This window comes from Dromaius novaehollandiae, chromosome 16 (genome assembly GCF_036370855.1).
Source record: "Dromaius novaehollandiae isolate bDroNov1 chromosome 16, bDroNov1.hap1, whole genome shotgun sequence".
In the NCBI taxonomy this organism is placed as follows: Eukaryota; Metazoa; Chordata; class Aves; order Casuariiformes; family Dromaiidae; genus Dromaius; species Dromaius novaehollandiae.
Window position 1 is genome coordinate 15,483,990 of NC_088113.1, and position 19,101 is coordinate 15,503,090.

Consider the following 19,101-nt stretch of genomic DNA (forward strand, 5'->3'; position numbering starts at 1 on the left):
AGAAAGGTAGCTTAGTAACAGTATTCCTCTGCCCATTCCCACGCACTGAGCTGGCTGCATTTGGTTTTTTCATTTAAAAAAAAAAAAAAAATCCCCTTTGGAAAATGTGGTTTCATCCAAGTGCCCATGTTCTGTGGGAAGAGGTTGGTTTCAGTGGGATTTTTCAGCTGTGAATCCCGAAATGAAAAATGTTGTTTTGTAAATGGTGATTCAAAGCAGAGCAGTGGCCGGTCGCACCGCCCACCCTTCCCGCGCCCGGGCTCGTCCCTGTCCCCAGCGCGACCCGTCCCCAGTGCCGGGCGCCCGCACTCGGCTCCCGGTCCGCGACAGGCTGCCTGATGGAAACCCCCGCGCTGAGGCTCGCACGTCAGGCTCGATAACTAAAGCGAGCGGTTCGTGATCCTAGAGTGATCCCATTATTTTTAATCGCACCAGTGTTTGCAAGGGCTCCGCAGCCGAGGTAGGAGCAGCGCTAATTAGGATTGCTAGGAAGACGTGAGCGCGTCTTCATCACCTCCTCGGAGAAACGCAACAGCCTGACTTGCCTTTTCGGGCCTGTTTGGCTTCCTAAGACCTAGCCTCAACCCAGAGCGCCCTGCCACCGTTCCTGCCACCGGCCCCCTCATCAAACCTGCTAGAGCCCCCAGGGCAGCTTTTCCGAAAGGAAAAAGGCAGTCCAACCCTCGAGAGCCCCGCTCCGGGGACGAAGCAGCACCCTCGACTGCAAACACGGTAACAATTTTAACTCCAACCCCTCACGGGAAAGTAAACGAGTTTGTCACTAAAATGGTGCGAGCAGGTTTCTGCTCATTTAAAACATGATTTAGAGGAAGAAAGGCTTCCTGCATAACAGCTGGTGTTTTATAAATGGACTGGAAGGCACCAAACGCTGACAGCTCGCAGCAGTACCGCACACAGGATGGTCGGGGAGAGCTCCAGCACTGCAACATCTCCAGAAGTTCCCAGGGATGCCTCGAGACTCGCGTTTCCGCTGTCGAATCGCTAATCGGCCCGTCGCAGAGCTCGGGCTGCCGGCGGCAGGTTTCGTAGGCGCCAGGGCTGCAGCGAGAGCGGTGCCGCCCGGGAGCCTCGTCCGCGCGAGAGCTCGCCCATTCGCCACGGGGTGTCCGGTCCCTGGGGGACCTCTTGGCTCCGCTGCTTTACAGCTGCTTTGGACACGGGGGTATTTTGAGTAATTCAGACCTAAAGGTGAGAGGCTCCAAACCAGCCCCGTCTGGATGTTCAGCCCATCAGCATACATGACTAGTTACCGGCAACAGCGCTCGCTGAAGCAGGGAGAACCGGGCCAACGCAGCTAGGCAACAGCACGGTTTTAAAAGGAGCCAATTTCTTACCATGGGGAAAAATTAAAGCCTTCCGATCTACTCCAGCTGCCTTTCAGGACCGCATCACCCGCTGTCGCCTTCCCAGCAGCAGCGCACAGAGGAGACCAGAAATGCCACAAAACAGACGTAACCAGGAGAGAAGCGACGCGGTCCAGCGATCAGAGCCGGGAGGTGGGATTGGGGTCCTCGGTCCTGCTCTGCAATCAAGCTGCTTTCGGTGAGGACTGCCGACGTCTTCCAAAGCGGCCCTCGGCTCGGCATCAGCTGGAGGCGCCGAGCACCCCGAAGGCTGCTGAAGTCCACGGGGGCACCCTGTGCTCCCCAAAATCAAAGCCGAGTTTCCCCAGCTTGGCCATCCAAACCAGCTGCAGGTGCCTCTTTTGAAAGCCAGGGGCACTTCCAGGGACACCGTCCACCGCGCCGCCCTTCCCGGGGGTCTGCCATCGGCTGGGGAGCCACGCGGGGCTGGCGGCCTCCGGACGAGCTCGGGGGCCGTTAGACACCTCTCACCCTCGAGAGGGACCAGAGATCCCAAGGTCTCGCCCGTACAGGTGAATCTACAGGAAATCCTTCAGAAATACCGAAAGAAAACCCCTGCAAACAGTGAAGTTTTCAATCATTTTAATGTGATCACCGCAATTTGACCACAGTCTCAGAAAGAAAAAAAAAAAAGTCACACAAATTATCTGTGCTTAGGATTTAAGTCAATCGACACAGTTCTCGTTGACTGACGATTATTCGAGTTAAGACCTTCTGACCATCAGTGATGTTCTTGTCTGAAAGGCAGGCTCGCAAGTGGTGGATATACTGGTGCAAAACAGGAATGCTTCCTCTGGAATTAAAGCCGCGACACCCAATCTACTCAAAAGAAAATGTAATTGTACACACACACACGCACACACAGATCCAGCATGCAAATACACCAGGAATCAGCTACAGCTTCACGGGAAAACACGCGGTGGGTCAGTACACATGTTGGCCTGTTATTCAGAAGGCTGTTTAACAAAGGAGGGGGGAAAAACACACAAATATTCATTTTCCAATATTTGAAAAAAAAATAGGAAGAGCTTTTTAAATTACATTGTGTTGGCAAACTCTGATTTTAGGTAACAAAGCAAAAGGTGAAGGCAAATTTTCCAAAGTATTGTAAAATTTATTGTATAAGTATTGCAGCTTTTAGAATGACATATAATTGCCACTATTGGTTACTGTTACACAATAAGCGTTTACAACAGATTTTGTAAATTGGCATCAGAGTACATATTCATACTAAAACAGCAAAATATAGATAAGTACTGCATTGCATGTGCTGTCAATAGTTTACATAAGTTTAAACTCGAACAGAACTCAGGATACAGGACTGCCTATAACAAACTCCAAAGCCAAAGCAATGCAACCGGAAGTTTAAGAAAATATTAATACAATGAAATGTGACTATAAGGCAGGCAAATTAGGACTTTAATGTTGTCCTTCATGAGCTTCTATAGTACAGCAAAAATTTGAAGCGCAGTTTCTGGAAAACTTTTTTCTTTGTAGCTTTGTGTTGTACATAGAAAATCTCTGAGCTATACAGAGACAGAAGAGATTAAAAATTCATTCTGTTCTTGCCAAGCGCTGTTAATGCTACACATCTGGATTCAGTCTTTTTTCAACCCTTAGTAAAAATGTTGGGCTTTTATTTATTTATTTTTAATATAGCAGTTAGTGCAATTTTATAGTTTTACACACATACAAAAGGGTGATTCTCAAGAAAGCAATTGGTTTTCCTTATACCCCCACTTAAGATGGAATGAATTTTGTAACACTTATGGAAACGATGCACTGGATTAGTAAAGCTGAATTTCGAAACCACTGAAATCAAGGGTTGTGAAGGGGACGTAGTTTTACCAGTGTCAGAACCAAATAAACTCTTTCTTCCTTGCCATCCTTATTGAAAAAGCCACGTTCACATTCCAGGACTTAAGTGTTGGTGGCATGCTAAGAGTGTTGCTTGCCATACCGTAAGATAAGAAAAATCTGCAAAATTAACCACCCCTTTTAAAGCTAACATGACTTAAAACTTCAAGCAAAAAGGCAGGCTAGGACAAGAGGTTGCTAAGCTTTAGCAATGTCTCATTTCTTGTGTTTATAAATAAGTGACTCCTACAGGGCCTGAACCTCTCTGCCGACAGCTGCAAAGCGCCTAGAGACCTCCGCGGCGCAGGACCGCGGTCCCACCGCAAGGACCACTCTCATCATCCGCACGAAGGCCAAAAGAAAACAGGTCGGTACATCAGCAATCGTGTGCAAAGCAATCTCTCCGCCTTGGTGGCACGATGGGAGACGGGAGTGGGGAAGAAATGGACCCCGAGGCAAAAAGTAACATTAAATAGTAATAATAATAATAATAACAATAACAATAATAATAAAAAAAGAATAGACCATTATTTCTAAACACCCATTCAGAACTTTAGAGTTGATCTGGGCCCCAACTGGTATCTGCCTTTGAAATATATGGAAGATTTCAGGCCTGCAAAGCAGAGGGCTCAAAAAAGCAGAGAGACAGGTGAGACCTGGGCTCCGTCGGGGTGGCCTGGGGCTGAGCAGCCTCTGCCCGCGCTGCAGCTAAACCCCCAACGGGGAGCATCAGCGGAGACGGCAGCAGCTCAGTCTGTGTCTCTACACGACGTGGACGGAAAGGCACCGCTGTCACTAGAAGCTCCTTGCCAGCGAGACCCCCCCTTTCCCACCCGCTGAATTCTGCCAACTAGAGAAGAGTTGGATGAAACCGGACCCAGTAACTCAACCAACTGACCAAGGAACTGCACAGGCTTGGGGTGATGCTGGTGAAATAAAGTTCACGCTGGGAGCTGATGGCGGGGGAAAACGAGAGAATCAGTTGAAATTTTGAGGACTTCAAAGACTTAGTTTTAATTGCACGACTTTTTTAAGCCCCTCTCCCGCTGCCCCCACGCGAGGCCGTGCCTCTTCAGTCCACCCTTCTGACCTTCCTAGGGGCCGCGCGGCCACACTGCTCCCACGGGACAAGACAATTCCGTCACTTAACAACCTCCAGTCCGGCCGACACCTCCGTATTTACCATCCAGCTTTGGGTGGGCGGTGCCTGCTCCACCCAAAACCTGCTGAGGTCACCGTTTTTTTGAAGCAAACTATTAAATCACAGAACAACCCCCCTCCCCGTCCCCCCTCCCCGAAACCCCCAAATAAAACCCAACACCACTATTCACGCATTTTGGCTCAAGAGGGCAGTAGATATTATATTTCAGTCTGTCTTTTGGTCGGTATCTCATTTGCAATATCCACCACGGGTTCCTACCTCCGCGAGTAGGAGATGTGCATAAACGTATTCAAGTTACCTTACAGAGTCCCAGGAGCCGGAGGGCAGGAGGGGAGGACCGCGCGGCGAGGCACGGCGCGGCGGGGCGGGGGGCAGCGCTCGAGCCGCTGACCGAGGGAGCGGAAACCTGAACGCGAGGTCCTAAGGAGCCAGAGACGGGACGCTGGTCGCTCGTGACACTAAGGGTGATGCTGTGTGCCCCTCTTTAAAAAGGGAGGGCTGCTGTTTCTTCAATAAGGCACTAAATAGACATGTTACATAAAGGAAAGATACATTTTTTTTAAAAAAAAGTCTATAAATTCATCAGTTTTGTACCTTTCATGACAAACTAGATTTATTCCTTTGCATGACTTTTTTTTTGTGGCTTTTTTTTTTTTTTTTTTTTTGAAGGTCATCAAAATTTAGGTTACACAACTGTAAAGCTATGGAGATTTCAAGAGCTGTGGAAAAGCAGTTTGAATATTGAGAAGGTACAGGACTATTTCTAGGCAAAATTATAAAAAAAAAAACCAAAAAAACCCAATGATCAAACTTCAAGTTCAGCTATTCATCATCTTCTTTAAAATATATATAAATATTGTTCAAATGGTCAGAACTTCAAAACTGTTCTCATTTTTTTTTCAAGTAATAGAAAAGTTGCTTAAAAACAATATTTATTGCCTTTATATCTTTCATTTATGTCACCCTACTAGATAGCATCCGGCAGAAAACGAAATGACACCTCCTAGTAAGAGCTGCGCTCTTTGCGGCTCCCCCACCGGCCCCTGCGCGCCCGGCGAAGGGGGCGGCAGCCGCACGCAACGCTGGGAGAACAGGTCTTCCCTTTTGTCTTCTCTCTCTCTCTCTTTCTCTCCAATTTCTCACTCGCTCATTCTGTCACATACAAATTCACCGCGAGGGTAAAACGCCTATCAGACATCTACGCAATATAAAAATGTAAACAATAGCATAGTAAGACAAAATGCTTCTGAAACAAAGATAAATTAACGACGCACAACATCCGGAGGGTGGGAAGGGCGGGGGGAGGACGTTGCTCAGCGCGGGAACGTGCGGCTTGGAAGGAAGAAGTCTTCGGGAGAGGTAAAGGGGTTTTGCTTCTAAAGTATTAAGCGTATTTCTTTAGCCTTTAATTAATACATCACAGGAGCAGATTCACTTCCACCTATTGTATTTTATGCCTCTTTAGCTAGGATAATAAAGTAAAAAATAACAACGACCAGAGGCAGCCTACGAGAACTGCAGAGATTTTATGAGACATGACCGCGCTCTTTTATTCCAAATAAAAGTTCTGGAGTTTAATACAAAATGAAAATGACTTTCATGAACAACACACTTTCCAGCTTGTACTTTCAACGAGATGTTTAAACCCCTCTGAAAGGCAGGCTATGGGTACGTTACCCTTACTCGCATTAACCTCCTTAACCACCGCTTCATCTCAAAATAGGGCCCTTGAGCTTAACATAGAAAGAAAGAAACCAAAAAACACTTTGTTCCTTCAGACACAGAAGTTTATTCTCATCCCCACCACCCCCCTCCAAAAAGTTAGAGGTTGTCAAAAAAAAAAAAAAAATCAAGTAATTTTTGCTTGCTTCTGTCATTACTGACTCTCAGAAGCAGTGATTTTTATTTCACCTTTTTTACTCCAATAATCCTAACTGATGACACACAGACACACACACAGACTCCTCTTACTCGGTAGGGAATGTATAAAACAGCGAGGGCCACCGAAGCACCACCGGCCGGGACGGCCGCGCTCAGGGCACTCGGGGAATTAGGGTTTGCATAAGGCGCAGTCTTGCTCACACCGCTCCTCACGGGGCTGTCCTTCGAACTTTAGGCTCTTCCCACCCACTTCCACCTAGTTTGTTCTTCACTTTGACATATAATCCCTTAACAGTTTCATGGTAGACATGATAGAGGCTTTGACCAACACAAGCACTGACATATTTATATTAAAAAATAGTGCAAAATTTCAACATTTATATAAATAACTCTAAACCCCTGCTTTTGTTTTTTTTGTTTTTTGTTTTTTTACAATGTAATACACACTTTTTGAGTTGGCACTCAAAAAATTGCCATTTTTCTTCTAGTTCAGAAAACAACTTTTTTTTTTTGAATAGGCCTCTTCTAATACAAAAATACTCCTGCTCCTTACACATACACTTTCTCTTATTTTTAATATATATTTATATATTTATATTGCAGATCTTTAAACAAAACGTTTTTTGTGCAAATATTTTGTCTTTAAAGTTAAGTGAAATAATCAAACAAAAAAAAGCATTCACACACAGCTCAACTAGAAACAAAAAAAAAAAAGGACTACAGTTGATTTTTTTTTTCCTTTTTAAACGTCTAGACACAGCTCAATAAAGAAATGTTTTTGCAAGCTTTGTAGGCTTGTGCATTCAGACCAGACATAACAAGTAAATATTTATACATGGAGAGATGGGGAAGGGCTTTTTTTCTTTGCTCATCTTCCTCAACTCTCAATCTCTCTCCTTTTTCTTTTAACGAGAAGTGCAGAGTGTTTCATTTACTTTCTTGCGTGATTCTTTTTTTCTTTTTTTTTCTTTTTTTTTTTTAAAAGGGGTGCCCTTTTTGTTTCTCTTTATCTTTGTTCCATGCGGTTGTGCTCTCAAGGCCATTGATTTGTGAATGATGGAGTCTGCTGCCCTCTAAGATCGAGGGCATCCCGTTGTTGTTCTGCTGGTGCTGGTAAAACGTAGAGCCGGGGTAGTGCCCTATCACCTCGCTGTACGTCGGCGGCGGTCCTTCCATCCGACCATTGCTCCCGTAGCAGGTCGCGCTGATGCCAGAGTTACTGCTGGGGGGGCACGGCCCCCCGTACACTGAGTTATCTATCAAGTCACTGTCGAAGATGGTTCTGTTGGGGGGGGCCCGGACCGACTCTCTGTTGAGCTCCATCTGCTGCTCGGGGTCTCGCAGCTGCAGCGTGCAGGGTCCCTGGTACGGCGGCGGCTCCTCGCCGTCCGACAGCGAGATGGTGGGCGGCAGGTCGATCTCGTGCTGCATGTAGGGGTACGTCGGCTGGAATCGGTTAAAACGGTCCCTCTGCAAAAAGGATGGCACCGCGAGCCGGTCGCTGGGTCTCGGCGTGTAGATTTGCTGCTGAAAGGGAGAGAAAGAGCGAGCGAGCGTGAGAACTGCGAAACGCCGCAGCCCACGAGCGACGGGGAAGGGTAGCGGCACGCAGCGCCGGCTTCGCCTCACCTCTGTTATTCCGTTCCCCGACACTGTGCTTTCTGAAGGCCACAGGCTTCCTTCCTACAGTGGGCAGAAGAAGAGAGTTCAGAATAAGCCTGATATCAGCAATATTTCAGTTCCTGAAGTTTTGCAAAGAGATTGTGCCAAGCTTTATTCTGCACAGGAGCCTGATGTAAAATGATGTTTTAGCAGTCAGCAGAACCACGCAGGCAAAGCAATGCGGGACCCAGACCCCGTTCTACCGAAACAACAGTGTTACCTGCTCTCGTAAGAGCATTAGTTTATTACCACTGAAAATAACTCTTAAAATCAAGATTTCCCTCCATTTTTACCTCCATTTACATTTAATAAATCACTTACAGAATGAATGATGAGAATGACACAATCAAATTACACTCGCTTATTTGTAGTCTTTCCCCCTCCCACTCACACCCACCCAACATGTTTCTCTCCCCGGTTCAAGCATGCCAGAGGAATATTTTTCAATTTGTGATCCACGAGCCACTGATGATTCACAAGACATCAGAAAACCATATATGAAATAATGACAAGATTAAAAAAAAAACCCCACACCCACATTCTGATGCATGCAGTCAAAGAAATCACGAGAAAATACAGATAGTATGAGAGCACTCAGAAGTTCAGCATAATTCTGATTTAGCTATAAATAATAGTATCTATATAGCAATAGAGCACAGGATGGTCCTGCAGTATTTCTTCCCCAAAAGGTTAAATCCTTGGCTTAAAAAGACTGAGTGGTCTAGAGGCTTCCTCATGTTGCCAGCATCAGCCCTGATCCTGGGAGCGAGACCTAGGCTTTGACCACCCAAGGCAGGAGAAATCTGCAAGCCAACTTCCCCCAAGCCATGAGGCTGGCTTGCAATCCATGATTAAAAAACAACAAACAAAGGCTCTTTGCCTTTGCTGGTGATATTCGGACTTACATAGTTCACCTTCTAAACTTTTGCCATAAGAGCTAAAATATGCAAGTATTGCTAATATTCACATATAGTGACATTGCTCCTGGAGGCAAGGCTGGAGGAAGAGGAGCTGGAAGGCTCATAACTCACAACTGTAATAGCCGGCGCTCCCGAGTGCCTTGCAGGCGAATCTCCAGCTCTGCACCAGCACGTCAGGCCCAGGCAGGAAACGCTTACCTCCAGCGGATAAAAATGCCAAGTGCTTTTCCCCCCTTTTTTCCTTCAACAATATTTTTCCATCCAAAGATCGTTCTAGGGACCTACCCTACTCAGCAGGACTGAGCGCACCGCAAACCTCCCTACTACGGAAATACCTACTTCTGCACTAACCGCAGCGGCAGCCCAGGCCGGGCGCTGAGGTCCAATGCCCTCGGGAAAGCCGATGCACTCTGCGCGAAAAGCTGCAAGTCAGATGCCGCTTCTGACAAAGCCACAAGAGATTAGGCCTGTCAGATGGCTCCCCGCGCCAGCCCAGGTGTCACAAGCATATTCAGCCTAGCATCAGTCAGATGCGTACAAGGGTAAATGCTGACGTATCCTGTGAACCCTTTGTAGCTAACGCAGTAAACTTAAGTGGCTGAGCAGCTTCTCCGCTTACAGCAAAACCACCACCAGCGGCTCCTGCCCGGACCCCTGCGAAGCAGCTCATGGGAGCGCTGTGACCGTGGCCTCCATGGACAGACCCCAGCACGCAAGCCCCGCGGAAGGAGCACCAGTGCTGGGCGCCCCGTGACCCTCCTCCCGACAGCCCGAAACACACGGCACACGTACAGCATTAAAATCTCCAAAGCAGCCGCCAATTAAATCCCCGTTCTTCCACCCCCGCCCTCCTTCTGTATTTTCCCCAACTTGAGAATAAATTTCTTCTGTGGCATCGCATGTAATATGAGATAAGGAGAGAATCCAATCACATGCCTATTTTCAAGCTCAACTTTGCCCATAAACCTCAAGGCAGTCCTGCTGCTAGTGCAAGGAAAACAGTGATTTACATGGAAATGAGATGGCCCAGATTCTTTTCACTTCTCTGTGTTTTTTAGGGACCATCTCCTTGGCATACCAGAGGTTAAGTGTTATGATAATGGCATAGTTTCCAGCTAAAGCTAATGAATCTACTGTTTTAGTTTTGTACCGCGTATCCATCCCACCGAAAGGTCTGGCAGGCCTGAACAATACAATGCCCATATTTTATACAGACCTTGAGACTTGAATATGCAACTGTTTACACAGACATCAACTGTTTAGTCTAGTCCATTTTATACGTATTTCTTGCCTGTAAGGATAGTCTACACTAAAATTCCCCCAGCAGTTAAAAAGACCCAAGAGTAACTGCATCTGTCACAGATGGAAACCTTGTCTTTAACCCCTCCGGCACTTACTGATCCGACACCAGAGGACAGGGTGGGTTTTGCAGTCAGACCCGCGGCGGTAGGAGCGGCGATCACCGCAGAGCGTGTCTGCTTTGCAGCATCCCCACGGCAGACCTCCTGAGCGGCGAGTACCAGCTGCCTTACGCTGGACGTTTTATATTTAACGTGGCAGCCGGCAGCGCCAGCGTGCTACCCCATCTGCTTCGCCGTTTCCCCGCAGCGACGGCGGCCCGTTTGCAGGAGGGCAGCTGCAGGACGGCAGGGAGCCCGGCGCTCCCCGAGCATCGGTACCCACCGCTCGGGGGCTCGCCGCTCCAGGAGGCAAGGGGGACGTCACACACCCTTACGGGAATTACTTCACGTCAACATCTGCCCCACCTGCTACTACATGTTCCGAAGCCTGCGCCCAAAATCCTTCCAAGGTGTTAACGAGAAAAGCTCTCTGGCTCACAGACAAACTCGTCTTTTTAGAAATGTCTGTTTGCACAACTGAGGTCCTGACGCGGGACTGCTGGTCTGGACAATGCATGGACACAAGAATAGCAAAACAGAAGAAATGCCATTAAAACAGGATACTTAGAGCTCTAAGCAGAAGACAGTAGACCCATCCCCAATGTAAAGTCTGCAGGAGCTGGATCTGTGCATCTGTTTTCAGTCGTTTCTGCTGAGACCTTAGGGCTTGACTCTAGAAATGCTTTGCTGCTTCAGGTTAGCCAACGCACAAGTCATACCCCTGCCTAGGTACGTTAACCGCTTGTAGGACACAAACCGTTATGTCTCAGCCATTATGATTAAGCCCATCTGAGTAACGGCTTATATCTTATCTTAAAAAGCCAACAGTAGGATTAAAATTGCCGGAAACCACTTGTCAGAGGTGGGTAAAGTCTCAAAAATGGAAAGCAAACATATTTTTAGCCTTTGTGTTTTGGCCACGGGACCACCACACCATCACAATAAGCCCGGCAACATCTCCTCTGCTGTCTGGGAAGCATCTCCGTGCCCAGAGCTCTCTTCATTTAGCTTTGATTTTTGGAATACTTAGGACCTGACAACCCCAACAGTGGCTGTATCCAGAAAGCTACGCTGCTTTTTGAAGAAAAGCTGAGATTCTGATGTGTCATAAGCAACATGGTTTTGAAAACCTCCAACAAGTTTTCCACAACTCGCTTCAAAATCTAAAATTACTATTTAATTTCTTTTTAAAGATCAATCTTTGACTTCTACAGAACTACTTGTTTTAGTAATGTCAAGAGAATTTTTAGTGTAAACGGTACGAACTAAGTCTGGAAGCCTTCAGGAAGACTTATATTTTCCATTTTGCAGGACAAAGCTATTTTTGGAAACTGTATTTGAACCACTTTTTCTTTTGTGTGTGCATGGGGGGGGGGGAGGGGGATGAGATTGGTTCTCACTGTCCCAAAGGTGCAGAGACAGCACCCATCTTATTGCGAAAAAGGGTCTGAGCAGCATGTCTTAAAGAATCTTCATTCTGGAAAAAGAAAAGTACCTGTTTTAAGAAGACAGAGTTTAGAGAGAGCAAAGAGATGGTTGCAGAGACATACATCCAGTAATATGACATTTCCTTGCTAGCAGGAACCACATTAAAAAGACCTTTGGGGAAATAAATTTCTCCTTCACTTGTAATTTTTGAGCTACAACAACAGAAAAGGACAACTAATGCAGATGTAGGAGCCTTCTGACCATGGGATGAACTACTTTAATATTTTAAAAAGAGGAAAAGTGTGTATGTAGCCCCAGTGCCTGTCTCTGGTCACGACAGCAAAATGAAATTTGGGATTAAAAAAAGCCCAACAACAGTTCAGTGCAAGTTTAATGTATTACGTAAACCAGTATCTAGTTCAACACAGTCTGCCTGCCATCCTTGAACGCCAATTTATACTGGAGAAGTTTCCTACAAAAAGGCATACTGTGCTGAATCTAAAATGAGCTACCTTTAAGATCTTTATTATGATTGATCCCAGTGTAACGAGCTTCCTACTTAGCACACAAGGGGCTTTTCTGTCCTTTCAGGAGGGCTCTCAGGCCACAAGAAAAGTGTGGCTGGGACTTAATTACGCTCTGCTTGGAGCAAAACAGGGGGCAGGGAGAAGGGGAAGAATGGCAAGGAGGGGAAAACCCCCAACGTCGTACATTCACAGCTCTTGCCCTAGCTCAGAGAAAGGTTTTGAAGGCTCTGGGTCTGCACAGAGGTCTAACAGATGTGCACTGGTAACTGTTTGCTGAAAAGCTATTTTAATTACTGATGTTTCTGCAGGCTGAATAAATAATGAATCTGTTTTGGTGTACTGCCTGGGCCAAAAATAATGGCTGGAAATAAGACTGGCTTGATGAGATCTTAAAAAAATTAAAAAAAAGAAAAATAAAATAAACAATGGACAAAATTTTATTTCAACCTGAAATTTCTGTTCAATCTCCATGTGATTTTCTATTCTCTTTCCACGTGAGCCTTCTTTTAAGAGAAGAAAAAAAAAGGCACGTAAGAAAACATAAATAGGTATTCTAAAATAAAAAAGGCTTGTCCTGGTATTTGTTTTGAAAATGTAGAATGAAATATCTTGGAATTTCCAGAATAAAATATTCTGGAAATGGGGGGAAAATTGCTATTTTTAAGAGCTCTAAATCCCTCACCCACTTTTACAACTACAGCAGTTTGTCAAATTTGTCCCAAACCTGCAAATACTTTTGGCTTTATTATAACTCCCCATTTTGGCAAATACCATAGTCTGAGTCTTAATAATGAGAACTGGGAGGGACCAGGCCAGCCACGTTCTGCCCTACCCCTAGATTCAGAACCTCGCTAGTTCAGAAGTTATTTCTTAATCCCCACGCTCAGAAAACAGGATGTCTAATGAAGTGATGCAGGGATCCAGCTAATCAATGGGTCCCCACTCTTGTTCTTTTTGGGCTGAAAACCCATTATACCAAAGCCTCTAAGCAGCTTTTAGCTTCTGAGTGTTGACTAGATGTGCTCAAGTGCCCACATTTTGCTATCACTGGAACCGGGTGCATGAGACTATAAGAAGAGAAATAAGTTTTGGAACGCCAAAATGAGGCTGGGCATGACCTGGATGTTTAGCTCCGATCCCCAAAACAGGCAGGCGCTTGAGGGAAATGCCTTGGGTGCTCACCACCCTCACACCAGTTGGCTTAAGGCGAGATCGCAAACTCCAGGCAGTTTGTTCATGCTGCGTGGTTTCATATAAATGAGCACGTGGTGAGCTCAGCGTCTTGCCTTTTGGAGATGCAGTCCACGCACTACTAAACAAAGTGTTTTCACAGCTCTCCTTCCCAATGGGGTGTATTCTTCACTTTGGCACAGGGCACTCCATAAGGGACCTTACTCTCCTGTGTGAAACTCATGACAAAATGACAGATCATCTATGGAATTATTATTATTTTTTTTAAGAAAACAATCACACTATTTGATCTTTTGCTTGTAGCGAGCATGGATATAATACAAGAGAACACAGCCCCAGATGGAACAAAACAAAGAACAACTGATCTGTTCAGCCTACAGTGGAAGTCTACAATTGAGAGAAAGCGCAAGAAGTAATGACCTTGAAGAAGCCATACCGTTTAAAGAGCTTTCAGATCCTTCAGGGTGAATGCTAAAAAATGTATCAGTACAAGATAACCCTGCACTGGAAGACGGAGTCATGTAGACAGCAGTAAACAGTACATGTTCACCCTCCAAGGAAATTCTATTTCTCTTCTCTACAGGTTCTTGTAACTCACTCTGAGCTGCAGCATTCGAGCGAACGATCCAGCTCTGCAAAAAGCAATGTCTGTCACGAGGCTGGAGAGGCTCCCCCTTGAATGGTACAATTAATGCATTTCTCCTATGGGTTCTAATGAACCAGGAAGCCTGAGCTCTGCCGTGAACCACTCAAGCATTACCTTAGAGAGATTTCTGCTTGTCTGGCTGACAAGTGTTTTTTGACATTCTCCACTACTGTAATGGCAGCACGATTTCACCAGTTGAGAAAACCAGAGAAAGTCTTTCACAAAGTCCTATCCTCTCGAAGTCAGGCTGTAAATTTTAACGCAGTCATTTGAGACATGTCAACTGGAGCCCCCAAAGGACTCCATAACTTTGGACTATAAACTCAAGGCATTTGCATCTCAGCCATCATGAACAGGACACACAACAAACAGCCTCATACGGTTAGTTGCCTCAGTGAACGTCGCTGTTGATCAGCCACCAGCCGTGCAAGCACTCGCAGGAGGATGTGTAGCAGCTGCAGAATCCACAGAGGCTAACAGGCTTATGCTGATGAAAAGTTCAAACTAGCTCAGGGCAAAGACAGGGATATGGCTGTCCGTATATTACGACTTATATCATCATAAGGAGCCAGAGGCATTGCTGCACAGGCTCCGCACAGAACAGAAACTGAAGACAATGCCAGGACCCAGCCTGGAGGGTGCCTCTTCATACAGTGCTGAGTGGCACGTGGGCAGATGCAACTGAGATCAACACCTCTGACTCTAACGCTTCCCAAACTTTGCATCACTTGGCAAATGATACAGTAAAACACAGATTAGAAGACCAGGGTGTCACTTACTGATGACAGATTCTCATCTCTCCTCCTCCCTTGGCTGTGCCGGCTGATGAAGGATCGTGCAGAGAGTTTGTAGTGGTTCAGCAGACATGTGATCACAACCACCATCACCATCATCACCACCACGATTATGATTATCTGTACAAACTCCAACTCCGCTGCAAAAGAGACAGACATACTTTGAGCCACCTGAGAAAGCACCAATTAAGAGCATGACAAACTAATTTGGCCAAGAAGCCAACGGCACAGCACAGCTGTGTTTAAAGCTCTCAGACATATGTATGTGGGCTCTGCATGTTTTGAATTCAGCTACTTACTAAATAAATAAATCATTAATTCATTTCTTCAGTGTCACAGAATAAACTGACTCTGGGAGGAATCTTTAAATATGATCTATAAAGCACACGATTTTTTTGTGAGCTACAGTCCAGACACAGGATTTCCCGAAAACCTCCCCAGAGGCCCGGCGCTTTCTGATTTCCCGTTTGCTAGATGCCTCCACAGCCAGGTGCAAAGCAGGTTCTGCGCCAGTGCCGAATGCCACTTTGCTCCAGGTCGTGGAGTCACGGGCCGTGCACGATCAGTCTTAATGATAAAATTTCACAAAACGTGAGCTAAGTTTTTGCAATCCTCTTGCCACTGCCACTACTCCTTCCTTCAGAGAAGACGGGACTGAAGTCAGCCTTGGCCCGCCGGGGCACCAGGCAGACGTCACCTCTTTCCGGAGGGGCAGCTGGAAGCGCAGGGCGGTTGAAGCGACACAGGGAGCCGAGCCGGGGAGAACTCGTGCTTTTCAATGAGCAGCCAGACTTACTCAACCCACAGCGATTGCAGCTCCCCTTCCCCCTCCTCCAACACCACCGACATACCAGAGCTCCAGACATAATTCAATTCAGGGCTCAGTTCAGCCAGCTGACAGTGGCAGCTTGAATGGCTTGAACTGGCATAAAGGAGAACTGCCAAAAATCCTCCAAACAAACAAGAACAAGCAAACAACAGACTATCCGGTTAACTCCAGAGACATTTGGCAGCACTCAGCATGAAGTGGCTCCTAAAATTTAAGGAAATAATTCCTCCTACCTCACTGAGGCTAAATAAAATTGAGTGCTGGAGACAGACCATAATAGCGGGGTAATTATTTCCATGCCTTCAGCATCCAAGAGTGGGAGCTACCCCCGAACAGCTCCCTGACTGACAGCCCCAAAATGATGTGTGTGTGCGTGTGTGCATGCATGCGTGCGTGCATGTGCGTGCGTGTGTGCACGCACAACGCAAGCGCTCACCTGCGTGCAGACCACCACCGGGCAGCAGCAACGCTGCCTGGGCTTTCAGCAAAGGAGACCAGCAAACCCCAAATTCGACAGCGCTGGTGCTTTAAAGCCCTTTTGCTTCTCAGTAGGGACAGTTACAAAACCCAGGTCTGACGAGCTGTGCCCGAAGCTATCATGGATGCGGCCATCTGTATTTCATCCATACACACAAATATACGCGTGCACAGGAGGCTCATACATGCCCAAAAAGGGCAGTCTCGCGCTGCGCACACTGGACGGGACGGATCATGCTGAGTCAGGTGGATTTTTTTTTCTTTTTTTATGGAAAGTTTTCTCCTGGCAGGTGGCATTTAACTGCCAGTAAAAGCAAATAAATGTCAAGAAAACAGTCCAGGTGGTAAGTGCTGCCAGTTACCTTGGAGTTAGTTCTGCTAAACAGCGGCTATTTCTGCCGCTGGACAAGCACATTTCCCATCATCCCAGGAGATCCCACAACACCCGACCAGCTCTGCCCGCCACCGTCAAGGCAGAAGCGTGCCTTGAAAGCAGGAACATTATCTGGCACTTAAAGTCAGGCGTACGCGTACGTCCTTCTGGGCCCGGAGCCCATTCGCTCACGGCACCCCTAAAACGCAGCTGCCTCTACGCGGGAAAACTGCGCGTGGGGTGGAAGGAGGGGGATTAAGAGCCAAACGGCGCAAAGCAATTCTAGCTAGAGGCACCTTCTTAAGAGGGGACCCCGGGGTCTTCCACCAGCGAGGTGTCCGAATGCCACTGTGAGGGGAACGGCTTGGGGAAAAAAGAAAAGAAAAGGGAAAAGAAAAAATCCATATCTGCGTCTGATCTAATCCCCAAGCTCCCAGCAGCGCTCCCACGGGGAGACTTGCCCTTGCGAGCTGCCACGGCTGGCTCGGCACCGGAGGAAGGAATTAAAGCAGCAAAGTCGTTTTTTCTAAACACGAAGCAGACGAACCAGCTGCAGGAGCACACTGAAGTTTAACAGATTTCAGAAAAAGGATGATACAAAAACCTTCAGAAAAAAAAAAACACGACAACAAAAAGCCCTCTTCTCATTCCCACACCATAAAGAAGCAAAAATCCGGTAACTCTTCCCGGGGGAAAAAAAAACGCATGCAGGGGATGGTGTGACACTGCTTCTCCGCCTCCCCGAACACCGACGCGAGGAAACCTTGGCTTCCCGCCGTGCTGGCCACTGCCAGCCCCGTTTTTCGCGGGGGGCAGAGGCCGGCAGGAAGAGGGGTGGAGGTGCTTCCCCGGGAGCAGCCCCCGGCTCTGCTCCCCGCTGCCCAGGGCCCTTGCGTTGCTCCCAACATCCGCCACCGAAATCCGAGGGCCATTTTGTGGGGAGCCTCCCCCGTACTGCTGGGTGAGGACATGGGGGCCGTCGACCCCCGTCCTCCCCCGTGACAGGCCCAGCCATGAGGCTCCGGGAGCAGCGAGGCAGTCGCTCTGCTTCCTGAGACGCCTTCGCGGCCGCACAACGGGCGGGATGAGCCCCCCGTGGCCTCGGGGACCCCCTTCCTCCCCCCAGGGGTGCCCCCGGGCCCGGACGAGCCGCCCGCCGAAGGCTTACCGGCGGCGGGCTAGCGCGCGAAGCACCAGACGGAGCAGGGCCACCAGCTCCAGCCGCAGCCGCAGGCGCAGCTCCGGCCCCGCTGCAGGGACGGGCCCCGCCACGCCGGCCCCGCCGCCACTCGCGCCCTCGCTCCGCGGCGGCCGCCGGGCGCCCAGGCTGCGGCGGGGCGCTCCATGCCTCGCGCCCGGCGGGCGGCGGCCCCTCGGCACCGGCTCCTTCCCCGCGCGCTAGCGGCGGAGCCCACGAGCTGGCTGAGGCGCCGCGTCTGCTCCTTGCAGGATTCGTTACGGGGGAGAGGAGGGAAGGGAGAAAAAAAAAAAAAAAAAGAAAAATATCACAGCTTTTAAGAATGTGAGTCAATTTAGCCTCAGATGAAACGCAACGCGTGCCTCGGCCGCAGTAAGGAGACGCCAGAGAAAAAGGAGACCGGCGATACAAAGCTTCCTTTTTCCTGGAAAGGGGTGGCATTTGTGAAGAAAAACAAGCCTGGGCTGGTTAGGAAGGAAAGCTCCTTCCCCAGAACGAGCGTCGCGTTAAACGCACCAGATCTCACTGAACTGTCACAGCAGTTTGCTGAGGCCGGGGGAGCCGCGGCTGCCAGGAAGCCTTCGTCCTTCCGTCCACCCGCGAGGCCGGGGAATACACACAGAGTATGTCTATCTTTTAAAGACGACCGAGGCCAAGTTTCCTACACACATACAAACAAGCAACGGGCAGAGTCTGAAACCGGACAAAAGGTGGGAATCCCACTCAGCTCCGGGACGACGTAGCGACGTCCCGTCCATCCCAACGCGGCCCTGAGCGCTGTTTATCCCGGCTCTGGGACTCGTTTAATTGGAGTATTGCAGAATAGTTGCTAAGAGCTGTAATAACAACACACCGTGCGATTGTCAGAAGAGAGGCGACCTCCCCCCCGGCAGACGCCCCCTCCCTGCCCGGCTCCGGGCGCGTCGGACGCTGGACGCGGTCCCGGCAGGCGAGCTGCTGGGCCTCGGCGCGGGGCTCTGCCGTGCACCACACGCGGCTCGCTTTAGCTCTGAATTAGGGCATTTCGACATATAATCTAGTCTAACGTTACAGTGATCGCATTAAAATTATAAATAGAATAGTGATTTTAATATCTTACTTCACGCGAGGGGAAAGGACAATTAATCAGTAAATTAACATTCTGTTAAGTGGGTTTGGTGAAACATATCTGAGCAATAAAAACTAATAGACTCCCCACACTCCGATTCTGGCTTTTTCGTATCAACGGTCGTGTTCGCAATTTTCCTTCACAGGCACGGGAAAGGAAACGCCTCTAACCACGGCAACGGAGCACCTCTAACCGTGCTGCAACAGAGACCAGACTCTGAGCCTGCGAGTGCCACGCGCTCAGCCAGCACCAGCTCGGAGAGA

At 48.2% G+C, this 19,101-nt stretch overlaps 1 protein-coding gene across 13 annotated transcripts in view; it reads right to left on the minus strand.

Annotated features, from left to right (window-relative positions):
- Window positions 1–1,950: 1,950 nt before the first annotated feature.
- The window catches only part of PMEPA1 (prostate transmembrane protein, androgen induced 1), a 184,475-nt gene continuing 167,324 nt past the window's right edge, over window positions 1,951–19,101 (minus strand). For 10 of the 13 annotated variants that reach the window (XM_064521564.1, XM_064521565.1, XM_064521566.1 and 7 more), the window contains 3 exons: window positions 14,839–14,993; window positions 7,915–7,968; window positions 1,951–7,812 (listed from right to left, as the gene is read on the minus strand). In XM_064521564.1, the coding sequence (XP_064377634.1) occupies window positions 7,264–7,812; window positions 7,915–7,968; window positions 14,839–14,952 (717 nt within the window). In that variant the 5' untranslated portion in view covers window positions 14,953–14,993 and the 3' untranslated portion in view covers window positions 1,951–7,263. Of the gene's footprint in view, window positions 7,813–7,914; window positions 7,969–14,838; window positions 14,994–15,152; window positions 15,184–15,550; window positions 15,735–19,101 lie in introns of those variants that run through there. The other 3 variants (XM_064521555.1, XM_064521563.1, XM_064521554.1) reach the window with 3 other exon arrangements.